Source organism: Thalassophryne amazonica, chromosome 10, assembly GCF_902500255.1.
Source record: "Thalassophryne amazonica chromosome 10, fThaAma1.1, whole genome shotgun sequence".
Lineage (NCBI taxonomy): Eukaryota > Metazoa > Chordata > Actinopteri > Batrachoidiformes > Batrachoididae > Thalassophryne > Thalassophryne amazonica.
The window spans coordinates 33,696,436-33,716,974 of record NC_047112.1 but is presented as its reverse complement, the minus strand read 5'-3'; the positions used below and the strand labels follow the sequence as shown (position 1 = coordinate 33,716,974).

The 20,539-nt window shown below is 40.6% G+C and overlaps 1 protein-coding gene across 1 annotated transcript; it reads left to right on the top strand.

Annotated features, from left to right (window-relative positions):
- Positions 1-228: 228 nt before the first annotated feature.
- gclm (glutamate-cysteine ligase, modifier subunit) lies at positions 229-16,642 on the top strand. The gene is made up of 7 exons (XM_034179729.1): positions 229-493; positions 7,141-7,206; positions 8,393-8,477; positions 9,801-9,857; positions 10,011-10,213; positions 15,560-15,674; positions 16,453-16,642. Exons 1-7 carry the CDS (start codon positions 377-379, stop codon positions 16,620-16,622), a joined length of 813 nt encoding a protein of 270 aa, XP_034035620.1. The 5' UTR covers positions 229-376; the 3' UTR covers positions 16,623-16,642.
- The last annotated feature ends 3,897 nt before the right edge of the window (positions 16,643-20,539 follow it).

The following is a 20,539-nucleotide window of genomic DNA, read 5'->3' as shown; positions in this document are numbered from 1 at the left end:
ATTCCTTTGTCCTTGATATATAAATTCCTTGATATATATATATATATATATATATATATATATATATATATATATATATTATATATATATATATATATATATATATATATATATATATATAAAATTATTATATATATTATATATAAAATTACGAATCCAATCCAATCTGGCAACAATTGACAGATTTCCATGTGGGCGTGTCGGAAAAAATGACCAAAGCAGCCGCCAATCCGGCAGGTTCGTCATCAGCTTTGAGTGCAAGTCATCCTGCCTGTACGGTTTTCTGTAGCACTGTCTTTGAGTCATAAATAACGAGGAAATAAATCAAATTGTCGCTTGTGTTTAGCAACTTGTGAGTTAGCCGCAAAACAGCAGCATGAACAGCAACGGACAGACTTTGCTGGATCACGCCAAGAATCTGAGGCTCCACACGGGCAATCTGGTGAACAGAAACCGACTAAAAAAGAAGTGTCCGTCTTCTCCCAGCGAAGAGGTAAAAATAAATCAATAAAAACTAAACACAAGAACAAACTAAGGTGCTGTACCTGTAGCTTGTTAGCTTAGCTCACATGCTAGCATGTTTATGTCAGCTTGCTTGCTTCCAGGTGTCACAGCTAGACACGAATAAATGAATAATTCAAGATATATGTGTTACGTTGCACTTTTCGAAAGTCGTTCGAGTGCACAAAGGTAAATCTGTACATTTACAGAATTAAAGGCAGCTGTAGTAGGATCACCTGCACTTGTTACTGTGTCCACAGGTGACATTTGTGCTATAAACAACTCGTTCATTCATAAAAACCTGGGGTTTATTTATTTATCCGTAGTTTGTACATGATATTTCCCACCATACCCTTACAAGCAGGTACATGCAACTCTGCTAATATTTGACTAGAAATAAAACGGTTGCTATTGATACCGTAACAGGGGTGAAAATAAGATTAGATTCTTGCAGGAGCTGTGCTACTCAAAAAAAAAAAAAAAAAATGCTCTTGTTCGAGGTGGGCGGATCGATCCTAATATCGATACCAATGCTGGCATTGATATTGAACGATCCTTGTGTAAAAAGATTGATACTCAAGCTTTTTTTTCTTTCCTGAACACACTGACTGCTGCACACGCAGATTCATCAAAGTCTACTCTCTGTAAGAGCAGCACTGCGCTGTGTCACACAGCACGGAGCAGCGCACCCTTGTGGTTTGTCAGCCCTCTACCTCAGTTGATTTTGTTTAAAGTTGTGTTGAGTGATATTTTTTCAACAAAAATGATTCTGATAATAAAGTATTTTGTTGTCACGTACAATGTTTGGTGAAATTCTATCCTAGGTCTTTTGGATCCGTCGTATACGACGGCTAAGACCAAGCTTTACTAAATTATAAATAAATTTTGAATGATATGAGATAGAAACTTACTTTTTTTGCTGAAAAGTTAAGTTTTGAATAAATGTGTGGAAAATTATTTTTCGCTTTATTTCTTCCTTGCCTATTTTGATTGTAAACCTCTATTACACTTATAAAACACAACAAAAACATATATATTCTGAAAGCACAGGTTGTCCTGAAAAAAAAGAGTCATAAAACTTGATTTTGGGATGCAGGGAGAGCTATTAACAGCAATAATAAAACATTTATGCCAGGCGAGTGAACTGTCCAAAAAATGCCCTCGGACCCCAGAGGGTTAAATATGAAAAATATTGGTATCGATATCGGCAATACTGGGCCTGTATTTACTTGGTATCGGATCAGTACCAAAATTCTTGGTATCGCCCACCTCTAGCTCTCGTGCTTCGCGTGCTCGCATTAAAGATATTAAAGATTAGTCTTTTCTGACTTTGAGATTCTTAAATTCTGTGCACATCCTTGAGTGTATGATGTTAGACACAACAGAATTTATGGCAAAACACTTATTTTTAGGTAAAGTGCAAACAATATTTTGGGAAATAACATCAGAACAACAATAACAGAACAACGTTTAAATCAAATGACGCCGTTTAAATCAAATGACGCCTCTTTCCAAATGTTGTAACACAAACAAACTGCAATCAATCAAAATGTTTTTTTTCCTCCCAAAATGAGACGTCCTGGCTGACGTGCAGCAGCCCAAGACTGTATGGCTGCAGACTCCAGCACCAAGCTGAGCTCATCTCAGACGTATGGAGTGACATCCATGCTGTTAATGTCTGAAAGGAAATGCTTTTGACAAAAAGTAAAGATTTTTTTCTGTTTATGTCCAGAGATCAAGGTTCCACCATGTAGACTTTGTGTGTTCACTGATCAAGGATCCAATGACTAATTTCATATTTATTTACTTTAAGACTCGATAAAATGTTGTTGACATAGAAAACCTGTAAAGCCTACTTGTAGCACACAGAAAATTCACAGGAGGTATCGATGAGGAATTGGATTGATAAGCAGAATCGATAATGGTATCAATAGCGCTAAAATGCGATAAGCTGCAATTTACATATGATCCGACTAATCGATTAATCGCAAAAATAATCGTTGACTAGGCGACTACCAAAATAGTTGTTTGTGGCAGCTCTATTGTTAACCATCAGATGACAAGGTAAAACATTTTAAATCATTCTAAAATCAATTTTAAGGAGAAACGAGGCCTTTTCAAGCAGAAATGAGACGATACTCTGTGATGCTTTGAAATGACCGACACGCAGTGAATGCTACAGCTAGCAGCTTATGTAGCTGCGATGCTCTGATCGCTTCCTCCGTCTTTTATGATAAAATAATGCTGAATTTATGTGGAAGTGATTGTTGTACAAAAGCTCAGATATCTGTGGCAGAGATAGATGATGACTGGAGTTCAGTTTTAAGCAGAAATGAGGTGATAATCGGTGAACCGTGGCTGATGACTCATGCGGAGCCACTGGCTGTAGAGTACTGTGTATCAGTATTTTTCTGTCTTTGCTTAAGTTTGCTGTCTGTTTACATTTGCGTGATGTGTATACCTTTGGAAAGTCTTTTTTTTTTTTTTTACTTAATAATTCCCCCTAGTCTAGATCTATTTTTTTTTTTTTTTATTAACCTGTTATTTAGTATGTTGTTTTTACTGTTGTATGTTATCCTCTGTAAGGTTTCTGTGTAACTTTTTGTTTGTCTCAATAAAATAATAATGATTTTTTTTTTTAAAAAGTGTAAAGTCTAGGGTAACGAGAACTGTTGCGTGGTGGCCCTCATCTCATTGGAACACACTTTAAAAAGTCTACTCATTTCAATTACCTTTTACAAAATGCTTCTGTTACAATAAACTTGTAAATAAGGAGAGAAAAATAGAAAAGAAAAAAAACTGTAGACGTCTTCCACAGTCTCAGCGCTCCCCCAGTCTGAGTGATCCTATTTACAAGGGCACATGCGTGGGTCAGTATATAAACATCAGGCTGGTCTGGCAGCGCCCCTTTCTCTGATCAGCTGTTATCAGTGAAGCATACTAGTCAGGAGATTTCAACTCATCCAAGATAGACTTTGTTCAACCAAGTCACTGTATTTCACTGACAGGCCTGAAGGGTGGCAACCACTGCTGCGACAGAGCAAAGCAATGGGTGTGGGAGGAGTTTGGAGCAACCATGGAGAAGGACTTTTGGTTGGCACCAAGGTGCTTCTGGAGGACCATGAGGCACCTCAGGAGAGGAAAACGGGCAACCATCCGAGCTGTCTACAGTAAGGGTGGGACTCTGTTGACCTCAACTGAGGAGGTAATTGGGTGTTAGAAGGAGCACTTCAAGGAATTCCTGCATCAAACTGGAGTGCCCTCTGTAGTAGAGGGAGAGCTGCAAACTGGCTGGGGATCAGCATCGAGTTTCCTGGTGGAAGTCACTGAAGTAGTCAAACAACTCCGCAGCGGCAAAGCCCCGGGGGTTGATGAGATCCATTCAGAAATACTGAATGCCCTGGTTTTGGAGGGACTGTCTTGGAAGAGGCGTCTCTTCAACATTGCTTGGAGGTCTGGGATAGTGCCAAAGGAGTGCACACTGGGGTGGTGGTCCCCATATTTAAAAAAAAAAGGGGACCAGAGAGAGAGAGAGTGTGTGTGTGTGTGTGTGTGTGTGTGTGCGCGCGCGCCAGTTACAGGGGCATCACACTACTCAGCCTCCCTGGTAAAGTCTACTCCAAGGTGTTGGAAAGGAGGGTTCGGCTGACTGTTGAACCTCTGATTGAAGAGGAGCAATGTGGAGTCTGACCAGACTCTTCAGATCCAGTCTTTGAGCATAGTCCATTTTGCAACTGCCGTAGTCGATCTTCATTTGCACTCATGGGTGTAGCCACACATGCGTCAGCACCACAGGCAGGGGTTGTCCACGCCATCAGTGGGCCTTTCACATGAAGACTGCAGCATTCAGCACCCACCTCAGGTCTTCCACCTCACAGTCCGTCCAGGCCCTTCAGTTTGGATCCGTCCATCGTTCATACCTCGGGCAGAGAGAAAAAGAGCAGAATCAGTCAGCTGGAAAAAACTACACCTGAGGTATTTTCAGTGTTTAACATTTTCAGTGTTCTTCAGACTTCTACGAGGTCTGTTAGAAAAGTATCGGACTTTTTATTTTTTTCAAAAACCTGATGGATTTGAATCACGTGTGCTTGCATGAACAAACCTTGAACCTTCGTGCGCATGCGTGAACTTTTTCACGCCTGTCGATTGCATCATTTCCTGGTAAGCAGCCTTTGTGTGATGTTTGTGTCGTGTGCTTTGCGTTTTTTCATTCCAAGGAAAAAGACGGAACGACTGGAGCAGCGCCGCATCAAATTTTGCCAGAAACTGGGCGACAGCCAGGTGGAAACCATTCAGATTATTCATACAGCTTTCGGTGACGATCCTATGGGCATCACACAGATTAAGGAGCGGTACAACTGGTTTAAAGACGGCCGCACAACGGTGGAGAGCGAGCCAAACTCCGGTCGGCATCAACATGCTGAAATGACCAGATCATTTCCAAAGTGAACGCTGTGGTGATGCGGGACTGTCGTGTGACTATCCGAGAAATTGCGGAAGAGGTGGACATCAGCACTTTTTCGGCACATTCCACTGTGACAGAAGATTTGGCCATGAAAAGATTGGCGGTGAAAATCATGCCGATGGCTTCGGCACGAAGCTGCTGACGGCGGCGCAAAAGCGCCTCCGTGTTGGAAGTCTCACAGGACATGTTGTGACATGCCCACCTCTTCCACAATTTCTCGGATAGTCACACCACTGAAAAGTCACTGAAAGCCGTCTGAATCTTCCGAATGGTTTCCACCTGGCTGTCATCCAGTTTCTGGCAAGATTTGATGCGGCGCTGCTCCAGTCATTACGTCTTTTTCCTTGAAATGAAAATCCGCCGAGCGCGCTGCACACGTCCCACACAAAGGCTGCTTACCAGCAAATGACGCAATCGACAGGCGTGAAAAAGTTCACGCATGCGCACGAAGGTTCAAGGTTTGCTCATGCAAACACACGTGATTCAAATCCATCAGGTTTTTGAAAAAAATACAAAGGTCCGATAATTTTCTAACAGACCTCGTACAGATCCTTTCTTTTCTTTATCAAATTTTGTGTTTTTTTCCTTATCTAAGTTCATGAACTGGTGTGTAAAATCTGGACACTTTGATGTGTCGTGGAATGTCTGTACAGAGTTTGTATACAGAGATGATGTGGTGAGACATTCTAACGCAGACACTTTAATGTGAGCTGTTCAGATCCAAAGCAAACATGTCTCTTTGCATGTGCTCAGACATGTAGCTGTGTGCATCAATGCATTCATGTTCCATAAATACTTCAGTTGTTCCATTTGAATTGATACTGAGAATTATTATTTTTGTGTTCTTTGAATTGTCATTTCCTTTACTGTGTACTGTGAGACACAATGTATGTTTTTTGAATTAAAGACCGGTAGCACAATACAAGTTGTGTGAAAGACTGGGGTGAGAAAATTGACCTGACCCAACAAAAAAAAAAATATTTTTTTTTTTTTGAAAAACAAAAATTGGTGGGTAAAGCACAATACATCTGAGATTTCAAATTTTTCCTGGGGAGGACTCCCTGCCAGGGGCTTCAGTCCTTGCCCCCCCATGGCCCACTTTTCATCACTGTTTCCCTCAGTAGTCTCTTTGCACAGCCACTCAGTTTTTGAGAACTACCCACTCGACACATTAACCAAACACAACCATACCATTTCTATTTCTCAATGATAGATGTAAATGAACTCACTTATATGTATCCATCCCCTGACGTCTCTAAAGCAAACTGATGGTTAAGTTGTATTCTCGCATAGATGTCAAACTGATTCCAGAAAGGACCAAGAGGGTGCAGGTTTTCTTTGTAACCACCCACTGCACCAGGTGATTTCACTGATTAACTGATTCCATCTGCTCAAGTGATGTTAATCAGTGAAATCACCTGGTGCAGTGGGTGGTTACAAAGAAAACCTGCACCCTCTTGGTCCTTTCTGGAATCAGTTTGACACATGTGTGGGTGCCCACGCTGACTTGATTATTTTGCTTTTGGCCTTTTTAAATTTATATAATGCTGTAGAGATTTTCACCGAATTTATTTTTTTTTGTTGTTTTTTTCCTAGTTTGATGTCATTAAAATAGGTAAAAGCCCAAAAGTTCCCTCGTTTTTGCCCATGATGCTGTAATTAGTTGCGACCTCTGCTGCTTTTTGCACGCTACATTCAGTGATGTCTCCTTGCTTTGCTTACTGAGGTGTGCTTTTAATTTCAGTATGGGCCAATGTGTTGTCATACACGACGCCAATTTGTATTGAAAAGATCACATTTCATTATTTGGCTTTAGATCATTTTACAGCATTTATTTTTCCATTTATTTTCAAACATGAATACATGAAACAAATATTATAAGAGATATCAGGAAGTGGATTTTTGATGCGTCTGTACTGACATTCTGGGGAAAAAGAAACAATCATTGGTGTTTAAATGGTTACTTAGAAACTGTGGTATGATTACATAGTCAAATAGCCGTTGTTGGATGAGTTCCATATCGCCGCTTAAGTTGAAGTGGAGTCTGTTAAGAATAGAAAGGTGTACAGTGAAATCCCATGCCGCCGGTCTCTTTGATGTGAAAAGATCAGATTCCATCTTAAAGGATTGTTTTGTTTGTTAACTTCAGTTTGTCCTTGTGTTTCATGTTTTAGTTGCAAGACTGCATCCAAGCCACACTGAGCAATTGGTTTTCCTCTGCACAGCTGCCATCCGTGGATGTGAGTTTCAGAAGCTGTCCAGGTCCCATAAACTCAGCCAGTCTGTAGTTTGTGTGAATGTCGTCCCAACGTTGTGCACAAAGAAATTATGAAAACCTCCTTAAGTTTTAGTAAGGTGGTTATTGGCTGGTGTTGATGTTCAGACCTGCACTGTGTGTGTGGGATTAAACAAATTCTGTGGTGGTTTATGTCAAAGGACACCACGTGTTTTACTGAAAAGAAGCTGTCAGGATGGGTGTTCATGCAGTACTGACTCCCAAAAGCCATTCCTAATGCACATCAGTCTGATGGGATGGGAAATAGCCGCTTCTTTTCAAAGAGTTTATATATGAAGTCATCTAAATGTAGTCGGGTTCACAGAAAATGGTTATTTTCAAACATCTTTATCACATTGACATTCACAGAGGATACAATCTGTCTGTAGTTTGCTCCAGTTTGGGTTGCTTTGAAGTTTATCACTGTGCCCACTTGTTTGAATTTATTATGAGGGAGGTTTGCTAGAAAGAGAGAAAGATCTGAAGTATTTATAATTCTTCATAATGACCATACCTTACAGTGAGACACACAGATTGGATTTTGGGTTGTCATACTGCATTTTGAGTTGTTTAAGTTGTATTTGATGCATGTGTGTTAATTTGATGGACCTATTTTTTTAAGGCTATTTATGCTGAAGAGCTTTATATTGACCAGGATTCAACAACGAATGCAGGATCTGCACACTTTCAGATAAATTTTTTAGAAGAAAGAACAAGATAAATTAACCAATTCCATTAATGCTTCCAAAGTTTCTGATTGGAATAATCTATTCATTCGGTTCAGCTGGCTGGCTCGCTGTTTTCTCTGTTTGGCAGTGGCACACACACACAGCAGGCTGAGGGGTGTGACCACGCCTCCTGCACTCAGGCACAAGACCACGCCTCCTCCTACTCAGATCACAAAGTCAGAGTGACACACAGTCTGCGGACATGAGATGAAATGTCAGTGACTTATGGAAAGAAATACATGCATATGTGTATAATTATACTGTGCAGAGTCGCACTGTATTTTCTGTACATTTCTGTGGTGTGCGTACTGTACAATTCAGTACAAATACATGTATTGTGACACCCCTAGTTCAAAGTAAACATCTTTGTGTGTTACCCACAAAACACACTGAAGTAACTGTTTTTTTGTGTGTGTCATATAGAACCCTCCAGATACTCTGGACTGTTCCATTCCCCAGGCAACGGATACTATCATACCTGAAGAGAGGGAGGAGCTGAAGGTTTCTGGTTTGTATTGTTTTTGTTGCATGGAAGAATTTCATAATCCATTCAACTTTTTTGTTATCATAACAGAGATACATGAACATACATGAGTAAAGTCTCTACCCACCCCATAAATGAAGCAGCTTGGCCACAAGTAGGCCGTTGTTCTTACAGTGTAATGCATTGCAGCATCTTATGGTGAATTTATCTGTACTTTTACACGCAAGTACCCATAAACACACAGTGTGTGCATCTCTCAACATAAGACAATCCAGTCAATACATGGGCTGCCATGAGATTTAGTGACGAGAATTCATACTATGCAACAATTCGGTGTGATACAATGCACTCTGAAACAATTCTTTATTTCATGTAGATATTTATTTTCCATGATAAATTAGAATAAGCCAATATTTTATTGCTTACCTTCAAATACATATTTCATATAAAACCAGGGAATCTCAAGAATATTTTTTGTTACTTTATGAGCTGAGAAAAATATCCAAGGTCTGTGTCCCAAGAATGTTCCCTGTGAATTTGAAGACTGTTGCAGTAATAGAACTGGACTCATGCTGAGCACACACAGACGGATGGACAGACGGAAAGCCTGCGAGATACCTGATGTCCTTGGGTAAAATACGCGCAAGTCGGTAACACTTACGAGGGTAGGCTGAAAAGTTCTAAGGCTCACTATGATGCAGTTAATGCATTAACTGTATCACTTACGTAGAACTTATTAACTTAGAACTTTTCAGCCTACCCTCGTAACTCCATTAACAAAGATGAAAACATTAATGAATGATTACTAAATGTCCTAGTTAACTCTTAATTAAATGTTATTTATTTCTTATTACTGCATTAAATAGCATTCATTTAGACCTTGACAAGCAATTTTTGATAACTGCATTAACGTACCCTTACTTTAAATGACCAATAAGTCCAAATAAGTTGGTTACCCCCAGCAAGCTCAACAATATTTATTGTCATGTATGTTTCTGTCCGCCCACTGTGCCGAAAATGAGTCGACGCAGAATTGAATTTTTTAAGTCTACTTCATATTGTGCTTTATGTAAATGTATAATTTTCTTGCCATTTTCTGCCACTCATTTCGTACCCTGTCACACTTCTGGCTGCTCAGAGGGAACCCCAACATCTTCGTCATTGAGATTCATTCATAAGGTTGATTCTAAGAAAAATGTTTGCTGTACAGACATAGCAGTTACAACCTAGGCTCACCAATTCTATGCACATTTTGTTGGAAGTAATTCACTTCTCCTGCACGTTGACACTGATTAGCTGACAGCAGGCTCCGTTATTAATTGGTGATGTGGTTGATTTATTTTACAGCCAAGCTGTTCCTGTGCGAGTCTGTTCCGTCGTCTATCAAAGACGCAGTTGAGCTGGGTGAGTTTTTAAACTACTGACCTGTATTATTTAGGATTCTTAAGGAGGATGCCGAAATGATATATGCCTGTTTTTTGTGTTTTGTTTTTTTCTCTTTTTCTTTTCTCAGTATAATTAATGTCTTCCTGAGATTGTGCTTTGTTGGACTTGCAGCCTGTCAGACGCTGGGGGTGTTACAGCTCGATTCTGTTATCATTGCCCCACCTGGACTGTCTGAGGATAACAGCCAAACTTTGGCTCATCTTCAGCCGGCCTGGGAGGAGCTGGAGGCTCTGGTCAGGAGCCAGCGGATTGCAGCCATTGGCACCTCTGACCTGGACAAAGACCTGCTGGAGCAGCTGTACAACTGGTCTCAGGTGAGCCAGAACCTCTTGCAAGCTTTAAAGCATGTGTCCACTCTTTACAACCATAAGTGTGTTAAAACATTGTTACAAATTGTTGAAAATATCTGAATTAGCTTCTTTTACTTTAAATAAATGGAGGAGACTCAGGTGAGATGTGTCGTAGCATCAAATCCTTTGTTGAATTTTGCTAGCAAAATGAGTTACAATTTGGTACATAGACCAAAAGTAAACCAAAGTACATAGTGTCACATCATACAACCCCAGTTCCAATGTAGTTGGGACGTTGTGTAAAATGTCAATAAAAACAGAATACAATGATTTGCAAATCCTTTTCAACCTATATTCAATTGAATACACCACAAAGACAAGATATTTAATGTTCAAACTGATAAACTTTGTATTATGCAAATATTTGGCATATCATTGTATTCTGTTTTTATTTACATTTTACACAGCGTTCCAACTTCATTGGAATTGGGGTTGTATTTGTACACAGTAGTGTGGTGCCTTGCACGCAAATGCATAATTAAGGTTGCTACTGAGCCGATCCAATATCGGGATCGGCTTCCGATACCGACGTAATTCAAGTATCAGAAAATACCGATCCAACCCACAACGTTTTCCGATACCGGAGAAGAGCTACTGTGAATCCTTTCAGCTGCTGCTGCTGCTGCTGTTGCTCTCTGTGTTGTTGCTACTGAGCCTGGGGGGTGGGTTCTGAAGCCGAGCTGTTTGAGAGAGCTTTTACTGTGTTCAAGCTGCGGGTAGCGGCAAATTTCCGCTCGGCTCTCGGGTTCAAATTGTCTGTTTGTCCAGCAACGATTTTCCAAAAAATGAACTGAATTGTTGCTGAAAATGTGTGCTCAAAAGTTAGCCGCTTCAGCGCCCCAGGGCTGTGAAACGCAGAGCACAGCTGAACAGAGATTCTGTCCGCATAAAGGGAGAAAATCTCCATTAAAGTCCTTCAGCATTAATCCACTGTTTGTCGCGTGAGTGCCGCTGGTGATACTTTTAGAAATTTACGGTTTATTTTGCAGTTGAAAGGCTTATTGTTTTCAAAAAGTTCAAAGTTTTCCCTTAGCAGGAAAGCAGCGATAGACGGAGAGAGAGAGAAATCACGAGAGAGAGGGAGAGCCAACGAGAGAGAGAAAGAAAGGGAGAGAGAGGACTTATTTTTTACTCTTACCACTTGCTTTCACAATGTAAAAATATGTTCCCCATGTCAATAAATCTCCATTGAAAATTGAGAGACAGGCAGACAGAGGGAGGGAGAGAGAAGACGTAACACTTGTTTTGACAATGTAAACATATGTCTCCTATAACAATAAAGCTCCATTGAAAACAATAGTGATGATAATAATAATATTAAAGCAAACAGAGCTCTGGTTTCGGATGGAAAATGTATTGGCAGATATCCAAATTAGGCCTGCCACAAACGATTATTTTGATAATCAACGAGTCACCGATTATTTTTGCGATAAGTCGACTAATCAGATCCTACATAAATTGCGGCTTACTGCGCCAGAACATGACATTGCAGTTATAACATTACAGCTAACACATATGTGTGCTAAGGCTAATGAAATTATGAAATTGTCATCATTAATGTTAACATTTGCAGGTAAGTAAGTAGCTCACTATAGACGTTAATGTTAGCAGCTAATGAGGCAATTAGCTGACCGAGACAACTCGCTTCTTCTGAATCAGCCACAATGTGTTTCATTTTCATTTATTTATATAGCGCCAAATCAAAATCAAATCAATTTTATTTATATAGCGCCAAATCACAACAACAGTTGCCCCAAGGCGCTTTATATTGTAAGGCAAAGCCATACAATAATTACGGAAAAACCCCAACGGTCAAAACGACCCCCTGTGAGCAAGCACTTGGCGACAGTGGGAAGGAAAAACTCCCTTTTAACAGGAAGAAACCTCCAGCAGAACCAGGCTCAGGGAGGGGCAGTCTTCTGCTGGGACTGGTTGGGGCTGAGGGAGAGAACCAGGAAAAAGACATGCTGTGGAGGGGAGCAGAGATCAATCACTAATGATTAAATGCAGAGTGGTGCATACAGAGCAAAAAGAGAAAGAAACACTCAGTGCATCATGGGAACCCCCCCAGCAGTCTAAGTCTATGGCAGCATAACTAAGGGATGGTTCAGGGTCACCTGATCCAGCCCTAACTATAAGCTTTAGCAAAAAGGAAAGTTTTAAGCCTAATCTTAAAAGTAGGAAGGGTGTCTGTCTTCCTGATCTGAATTGGGAGCTGGTTCCACAGGAGAGGAGCCTGAAAGCTGAAGGCTCTGCCTCCCATTCTACTCTTAAGAACCCTAGGAACTACAAGTAAGCCTGCAGTCTGAGAGCGAAGCGCTCTATTGGGGTGATATGGTACTATGAGGTCCCTAAGATAAGATGGGACCTGATTATTCAAAACCTTATAAGTGGCAGCCCTAATCCAAATTCAGGTATCTGGATCAGAAGCGAAAAATTGTGGATCAGTGCATCCCTAATCTGGGTGCAAATCACAACAAGGTTGCCTCAAGGCGCTTCACACAAGTCAGGTCTAACCTTACCAACCCCTAGAGCAACAGTGGTAAGGAAAAACTCCCTCTGAGGAAGAAAACTCAAGCAGACCAGACTCAAAGGGGTGACCCTCTGCTTGGGCCATGATACAGACACAAATTACAAATGACCTGTTTCCTTCTTAGATGCTCCTGCATCGCTGTTGTACTGCAGTGGAAGGCAAGTTCTGCCTTTCAGATTTTGCATTGTTTTTTCTCGTTAATTTGGTTAAAATGCTCCCAAACCTTTGAGCTCTGTTGCCGGCTAGCCATGATATTGCTTGGGTATAACTTTTTCTGCTGATGTCACAGCTGTCCCGGATTTCCACTACTGTGCATGTGCATCAAGGACAGAAAGGCAGCGGAAGGTACAGCAGCAGTATTGAGAGAAAAACAAAGCTTAACTAGTCGACTAATCATGGCAGCCCTAATCCAAATTCAGGTATCTGGATCAGAAGTGAAAAATTGTGGATCAGTGCATCCCTAATCTGGGTGAAATAAGCTCTTTAGTATGCAAGCAACTGGATACAGCTCCAATCAGTTTCTACCACACCCAAAGATCAGCAGTTACGTCCTATTTTGCCATTTGACTTGCAACAAAGACGTCATGCCTGGTCATGTAAGCGTAGTAGGTTATACTGATAAGAGCAATTGAATATAGTTTGAAGAGGATTTGCAAATCATTGTATTCTGTTTTTATTTACATTTCACACAATGTCCCAACTTCATTGGAATTGGGATTGTAGATAAAATTAAAATCCCAACACAAATCAAGGTGCTCAGTGCTCTACTCCCCTTGACAATTTCTTTGTGAGAAATCTTTCTCTTTTTTGATTTAGGAAGTTAATCTGTGAGAGTGAACTGAATATCAACTGAATGCTCCAAATGGCAACAAAATAACACTCAAAAAATGGCGAAATATGCTAAAAAAAAAAAAAAAAAACTTAAAAGGGTAGTTGTAAAACAGCTAACTGATCATCTGCAGAGGAATGGTCTATTTGAAGAGTTTCAGTCAGGTTTTAGAATTCATCATAGTACAGAAACAGCATTAGTGAAGGTTACAAATGATCTTCTTATGGCCTTGGACAGTGGACTCATCTCTGTGCTTGTTCTGTTAGACCTCAGTGCTGCTTTTGATACTGTTGACCATAAAATTTTATTACAGAGATTAGAGCATGCCATAGGTATTAAAGGCACTGCGCTGCGGTGGTTTGAATCATATTTGTCTAATAGATTACAATTTGTTCATGTAAATGGGGAATCTTCTTCACAGACTAAAGTTAATTATGGAGTTCCACAAGGTTCTGTGCTAGGACCAATTTTATTCACTTTATACATGCTTCCCTTAGGTAGTATTATTAGACGGTATTGCTTAAATTTTCATTGTTACGCAGATGATACCCAGCTTTATCTATCCATGAAGCCAGAGGACACACACCAATTAGCTAAACTGCAGGATTGTCTTACAGACATAAAGACATTGATGACCTCTAATTTCCTGCTTTTAAACTCAGATAAAACTGAAGTTATTGTACTTGGCCCCACAAATCTTAGAAACATGGTGTCTAACCAGATCCATACTCTGGATGGCATTACCCTGACCTCTAGTAATACTGTGAGAAATCTTGGAGTCATTTTTGATCAGGATATGTCATTCAAAGCGCATATTAAACAAATATGTAGGACTGCTTTTTTGCATTTACGCAATATCTCTAAAATCAGAAAGGTCTTGTCTCAGAGTGATGCTGAAAAACTAATTCATGCATTTATTTCCTCTAGGCTGGACTATTGTAATTCATTATTATCAGGTTGTCCTAAAAGTTCCCTAAAAAGCCTTCAGTTAATTCAAAATGCTGCAGCTAGAGTACAGACGGGGACTAGAAGGAGAGAGCATATCTCACCCATATTGGCCTCTCTTCATTGGCTTCCTGTTAATTCTAGAATAGAATTTAAAATTCTTCTTCTTACTTATAAGGTTTTGAATAATCAGGTCCCATCTTATCTTAGGGACCTCGTAGTACCATATCACCCCAATAGAGCGCTTCGCTCTCAGACTGCAGGCTTACTTGTAGTTCCTAGGGTTTGTAAGAGTAGAATGGGAGGCAGAGCCTTCAGCTTTCAGGCTCCTCTCCTGTGGAACCAGCTCCCAATTCAGATCAGGAAGACAGACACCCTCTCTACTTTTAAGATTAGGCTTAAAACTTTCCTTTTTGCTAAAGCTTATAGTTAGGGCTGGATCAGGTGACCCTGAACCATCCCTTAGTTATGCTGCTATAGACGTAGACTGCTGGGGGGTTCCCATGATGCACTGTTTCTTTCTCTTTTTGCTCTGTATGCACCACTCTGCATTTAATCATTAGTGATCGATCTCTGCTCGCCTCCACACCATGTCTTTTTCCTGGTTCTCTCCCTCAGCCCCAACCAGTCCCAGCAGAAGACTGCCCCTCCCTGAGCCTGGTTCTGCTGGAGGTTTCTTCCTGTTAAAAGGGAGTTTTTCCTTCCCACTGTAGCCAAGTGCTTGCTCACAGGGGGTCATTTTGACCGTTGGGGTTTTACATAATTATTGTATGGCCTTGCCTTACAATATAAAGCGCCTTGGGGCAACTGTTTGTTGTGATTTGGTGCTATATAAAAAAATTGATTGAATTGATTGATGTTGTCATACCTTTGTATAGCTGTCAGTCACATAAAACCTGAACAAATACATATGTCTGTATTATTTAAATAGTGAGGACATGTATATTTAAGCCCATGAGCCTACTTATCTTGGTTTGAGTTGATATACAGTCCCTTGGTCCAGGTGAAGCCCAGCAGTAACCAGGTGAACCTGGCCTCCTGTTGTGTGATGCCTCCTGACCTGACGGCGTTCGCTAAGGAGTTTGACATCCAGCTCCTCACACACAATGACCCAAAAGGTGAACATACACTTATTTTCTGGTTTAGATGGGTTTCTTTGAAAACCTTTTCCATGATCACAACACTGTACTTTCTTGGTAGCCTGAAACTGCAGTTTCTGAGTTTCTGTTGGCCAATTGTCCAGAAGTATTTTTAGTTTCTGGTTGTGATGTACAGTGTGATGAGGAAGCCATCAAACTGCCTGAGGAGAACATTGCTGTTGGAACTGTGCTGTGATTGTGATTTGTGTTTCACCTGCTCCCAGTTTCTCTGGATCATAGCAGCGGATCCAGTACAGATCTGCAGTGGCATTTGATAAAAGTTTTACACTGGATGTCTTTTCTGATGAAGCTCCAGTGATTCAGAACAGAGCAATGTAACAAAAAAAGTTTTATTTTGTTTTTAGCCTTCGTTAGTAAGATCTGATTAGCTAGTGATTTGTTTTTAGTGTTTGTCACTCTGATGATGATTACATTTCTGACAGTGTTCCATTAGAACACATAAAAACTTACCAGATTTTAGACAGACATTAATGTTGTACAACCTGCAGTTCCTGAAGTACATCATGATGTCTACAAGAGCAGGTGCACACAGTTATTAGATTATTTTGTTACATGTGGGGTCACCTGTTTGTAGTTTGTTTTTGTTGTTGTTGTTGATTGTTTTGTTTTTTTTTCCTCATCTGTTTGTAGTTTGCATGTGCTGTGTGTCAGGAAGCTCTGTGTTTGTACAAATATGTGTGGAATCCTTGAAAACATAAGCTGCGCCTCCTTGACCTCTTCCTCATTTCTTTCGCAGAGCTGATGCCTGCAGCTATGTTCCAGGAAGCGATGCAGGAGGGAATGCCAGACCTGGTCGTTACTAACTGGAGACTGGAGTGGGTGTTGCGTTACTCCATCATCGTCAAGTGCAGAGGCATCATCAAGGCGAAGGGCTACCTTGTCAGCGTGAGGAAAGTAATCCTCTAACACCGCCCGCAAGGGAAGGAGAAGCAAGGATGAAGCCATTATTTTTCATCCCATTGGTCCACCTCTCATAAATCAAGCTATCAGCAGGTCTGAGTAACAGGCAGGTGTCAGTCAAAGCGGATTATTGTTCTGTCTTGCAGAGGCGTGCATCTCAGTCAGGTACCACTTTGATGTGAGTGTTCATTACATCACCTCAGCGAAATAATCACTGGACCGGGACTCTCCAACTGTCAGTTTGGTTCATGTACTGTAGGTTATCTTATCTGTGTGACAGTGTGGGTCCCGAGGGCGTAGTTTCACGGGCTTTCACCGTAAAGCCTTGGTCCCACCGAATAATGAGCCACGCGTTGGCGTGTCAGCGATTATTTGAAGAATGATCCAGGTTTTAAGCTATCACATATCTGTTACGAAGAAGCCGCTATGTGCCTCCAAGTACCTCGCATGTGCAGGTACTTGGAGGCTCTAGTGAGCCACAACTGACCTGTCATTTGAGTCCCATCCAGGCTTGGATGGCTCGTGTTGCCGCACATGATCCACGTTAAGCCACATATAATCCATGTAACGCGACGTTGGTGCATGTTTAGGCATGGGTTTGGTCCAGACCTCCAGCCCTCCCACACTTGGTCCCTTTTAAAGTGTGGGTTTTCAATTCACAGCATCCATTCAAGATGTTGTCACACAGTCCAGCCGTTCTGCGCTAGGCTGCTGTTCACCCGTGTTCGAGTCATTAAATGCACCAGACCAGCTAGAACCAAACCACGGATTCCTGGACAGTCGCCTCTGTCGCCTCTGCGCTTCTTCTCGCTGGCTTTATTTCTTCCGCAGCTTTACAGTCATTTTAACACCGTTATCAAACTTTTAACTTTGTGTTTGTCCATTATTGTCTGCAAAGTCGCTCTTTTGCGCGCTTGTTCTGCGTTCCTGGACAGTCGCCTCTGCGCTTCTTCTCACTGGCTTTATTTCTTCCACAGCTTTACAGTCATTTTGACATTGTGATCCAAGTTTTAACTTTGTGTTCGTCCATTAATGCCTGCAAAATCGCTCTTTTGCGAGCCCATGTTCTGCATAATGCTCATCTTGAGCACGAGTCATTGCGTCAGTGTGCTCAGAGTGCGCCTCATGTGATCCATGAGAACAGGATGTTAAATCTATCATAAATGTACTTTTACAGCTGCTTATAAAGAAGGAATGAACATGCAGCTGTTTTACCAAACCATTACAATATAAACATTACAGCTGTTCCAAATATGTTCTCCACCTCAGCACATGAGACAGAGGAAAAAAGCTCCATATGAAACAGTTCTGTGATTCCAGAATTGATGAGGTGTTTTCAACATCCATGCTCTGACAGAAAATGATTGATCCACTACAATATTTTTATTTTGTATACAGCGTCTGGTGCACAAAGCAGGTGGAATTGTAGTGCACAAGAGGGCTGAGCCAAAATAGCCTGTCCTGTCCTCGTAGCCGCCAGGTGCTCAGATAATAATAATTTTAACAGCCTTGTCCTCACCACAAACATGCCTCTAAAATCCTTGTTTGTCCTCATAGTACTTCGTACACAAACTGCCCCACAATGTTGCTAAATTTTGAACTTCTTGAAATTAGCGCCACGCTCAGAGATGAGCCTCGTTAGCTAAATATTCTGCCTCTAAGAGCCTCTCAAAGCCACTATTCGCACAGGATTGTTGAATAACTGGACTCGTACCAAGAAAAACATGCTACATGGCTCATTATTTCTCCTTCATTATTTGGTGGGACCAGGACTTAACATTGTTCAGTCGTTCATTAACACCAGTTTTAATGACTAAAAATGTCATGTCGTTAAAGTGAAAACCAAGGTGATTCTTTAACTTTTTCTCATGTGAAGTGCCTGACATCCATTAACTCCTCCTCCTGATTTAAATATCTATCTTGGATTCAAATGTCATGATTGAGTTTCACATTTAATAATCATTATTAAATAAAGCGTAGTCTTTAAAATTGATCAGGAGTCATTGACCAGTCAGACGGCTGGGCAGAATCCATAATGGCATCTATTGATTTAAAAGTTAACAATTCCCTTCTCTATGTACCATAATTTGCATTCCTTATTGAAGAAAACAAAAGATGCACTAATCTAAATTTGTAACAAATAAGATGTTTATTTCCAAATCTTGCTTTGATCAGATGTTTTTCTTCCTTACTTCTTTCAAACAGTGTGCTGTTTTTCCTGCACTGAAAGTTTTTGTCTTGTATGTTTCTGAGATAAATTGGACAGATTACAGCAATAACTGAGATTAATGTGCATGCGGGGTCCTGTTCATGTGTTCTAGCACTGGAAACTCCAAGATGTTTAAATTTGTCATTTGTATTTTATTCCATTTTTGTATTTATTAATCTCGGCTGTGGGCCCCCACCCCAAAATGCTCATGTTGTACTGTAAATGTATTGAATGTTAACCACTGTCTACATATCGTGAATCAGGATTTATAAAAATAAACATATTTGTACTGTCAAAGCTGGTGCCGATGCTATGATCAGTCGACAGTTCAGCCAAATAAGTGTTACGATGTGATTAGACTGTCACATGGCTATTAAACGTATTTAATATTTGACATACAGTAACCCACTCAAACGCGAACTGCCGAAAGGTGAATGACATACAGTAGTGTTCAGAATAATAGTAGTGCTATGTGACTATAAAGATTAATCCAGGTTTTGAGTATATTTCTTATTGTTACATGGGAAACAAGGTACCAGTAGATTCTCACAAATCCGACAACACCAAGCATTTGTGATATGTACACTCTTAAGGCTATGAAATTGGACTATTAGTAAAAAAAAAAAAGTAGAAAAGGGGGTGTTCACAATAATAGTAGTGTGGCATTCAGTCAGTGAGTTCGTCAGTTTTGTGGAACAAACAGGTGTGAATCAGGTGTCCCCTATTTAAGGATGAAGCCAGCACCTGTTGAACATGCTTTTCTCTTTGAAAGCCTGAGGAAAATGGGACGTTCAAGACATTGTTCAGAACAGCATAGTTTGATTAAAAAGTTGAATGGAAAGGGGAATACACAGGTGCCAAAAATTATAGGCTGTTCATCTACAATGATCTCCAATGCTTTAAAATGGACAAAAAACCAGAGACACGTGGAAGAAAATGGAAAACAACCATCAAAATGAATAGAAGAATAACCAGAATGGCAAAGGCTCACCCATTGATCAGCTCCAGGATGATCAAAGACAGTCTGGAGTTACCTGTAAGTGCTGTGACAGTTCGAAGACGCCTGTGTGAAGCTAATTTATTTACAAGAATCCCCCGCAAAGTCCCTCTGTTAAATAAAAGACGTGCAGAAGAGGTTACAATTTGCCAAAGAACACATCAACTGGCCTAAAGAGAAATGGAGGAATATTTTGTGGACTGTTGAGTAAAATTGTTCTTTTTGGGTCCAAGGGCCGCAGACAGTTTGTGAGACGACCCCCAAACTCTGAATTCAAGCCACAATTCACAGTGAAGCATGGTGGTGCAAGCATCATGATATGGGCATGTTTCTCCTACTATGGTGTTGGGCCTATATATCGCATACCAGCTTTCATGTATCAGTTTGGATATGTCAAAATACTTGAAGAGGTCATGTTGCCTTATGCTGAAGAGGACATGCCCTTGAAATGGGTGTTTCAACAAGACAGTGACACCAAGCACACTAGTAAACAAGCAAAATCTTGGTTCCAAACCAACAAAATTAATGCCTCGCAGATGTGAAGAAATCATGAAAAACTCTGGTTATACAACTAAATACTAGTTTAGTGATTCACAGGATTGCTAAAAAAGCAGTTTGAACATAATAGTTTTGAGTTTGTAGCATCAACAGCAGATGCTACTATTATTGTGAACACCCCCTTTTTACTAATAGCCCAATTTCATAGCCTTAAGAGTG

Coding starts and splice junctions, on each gene's coding strand:
- gclm (XM_034179729.1), top strand. CDS start 377: ATGAACAGCAACGGACAGACTTTGCTGGATCACGCCAAGAATCTGAGG. Junction 494..7,140: donor CGTCTTCTCCCAGCGAAGAG/GTAAAAATAAAT, acceptor TTCATGTTTTAG/TTGCAAGACTGCATCCAAGC. Junction 15,675..16,452: donor CACACACAATGACCCAAAAG/GTGAACATACAC, acceptor TTTCTTTCGCAG/AGCTGATGCCTGCAGCTATG.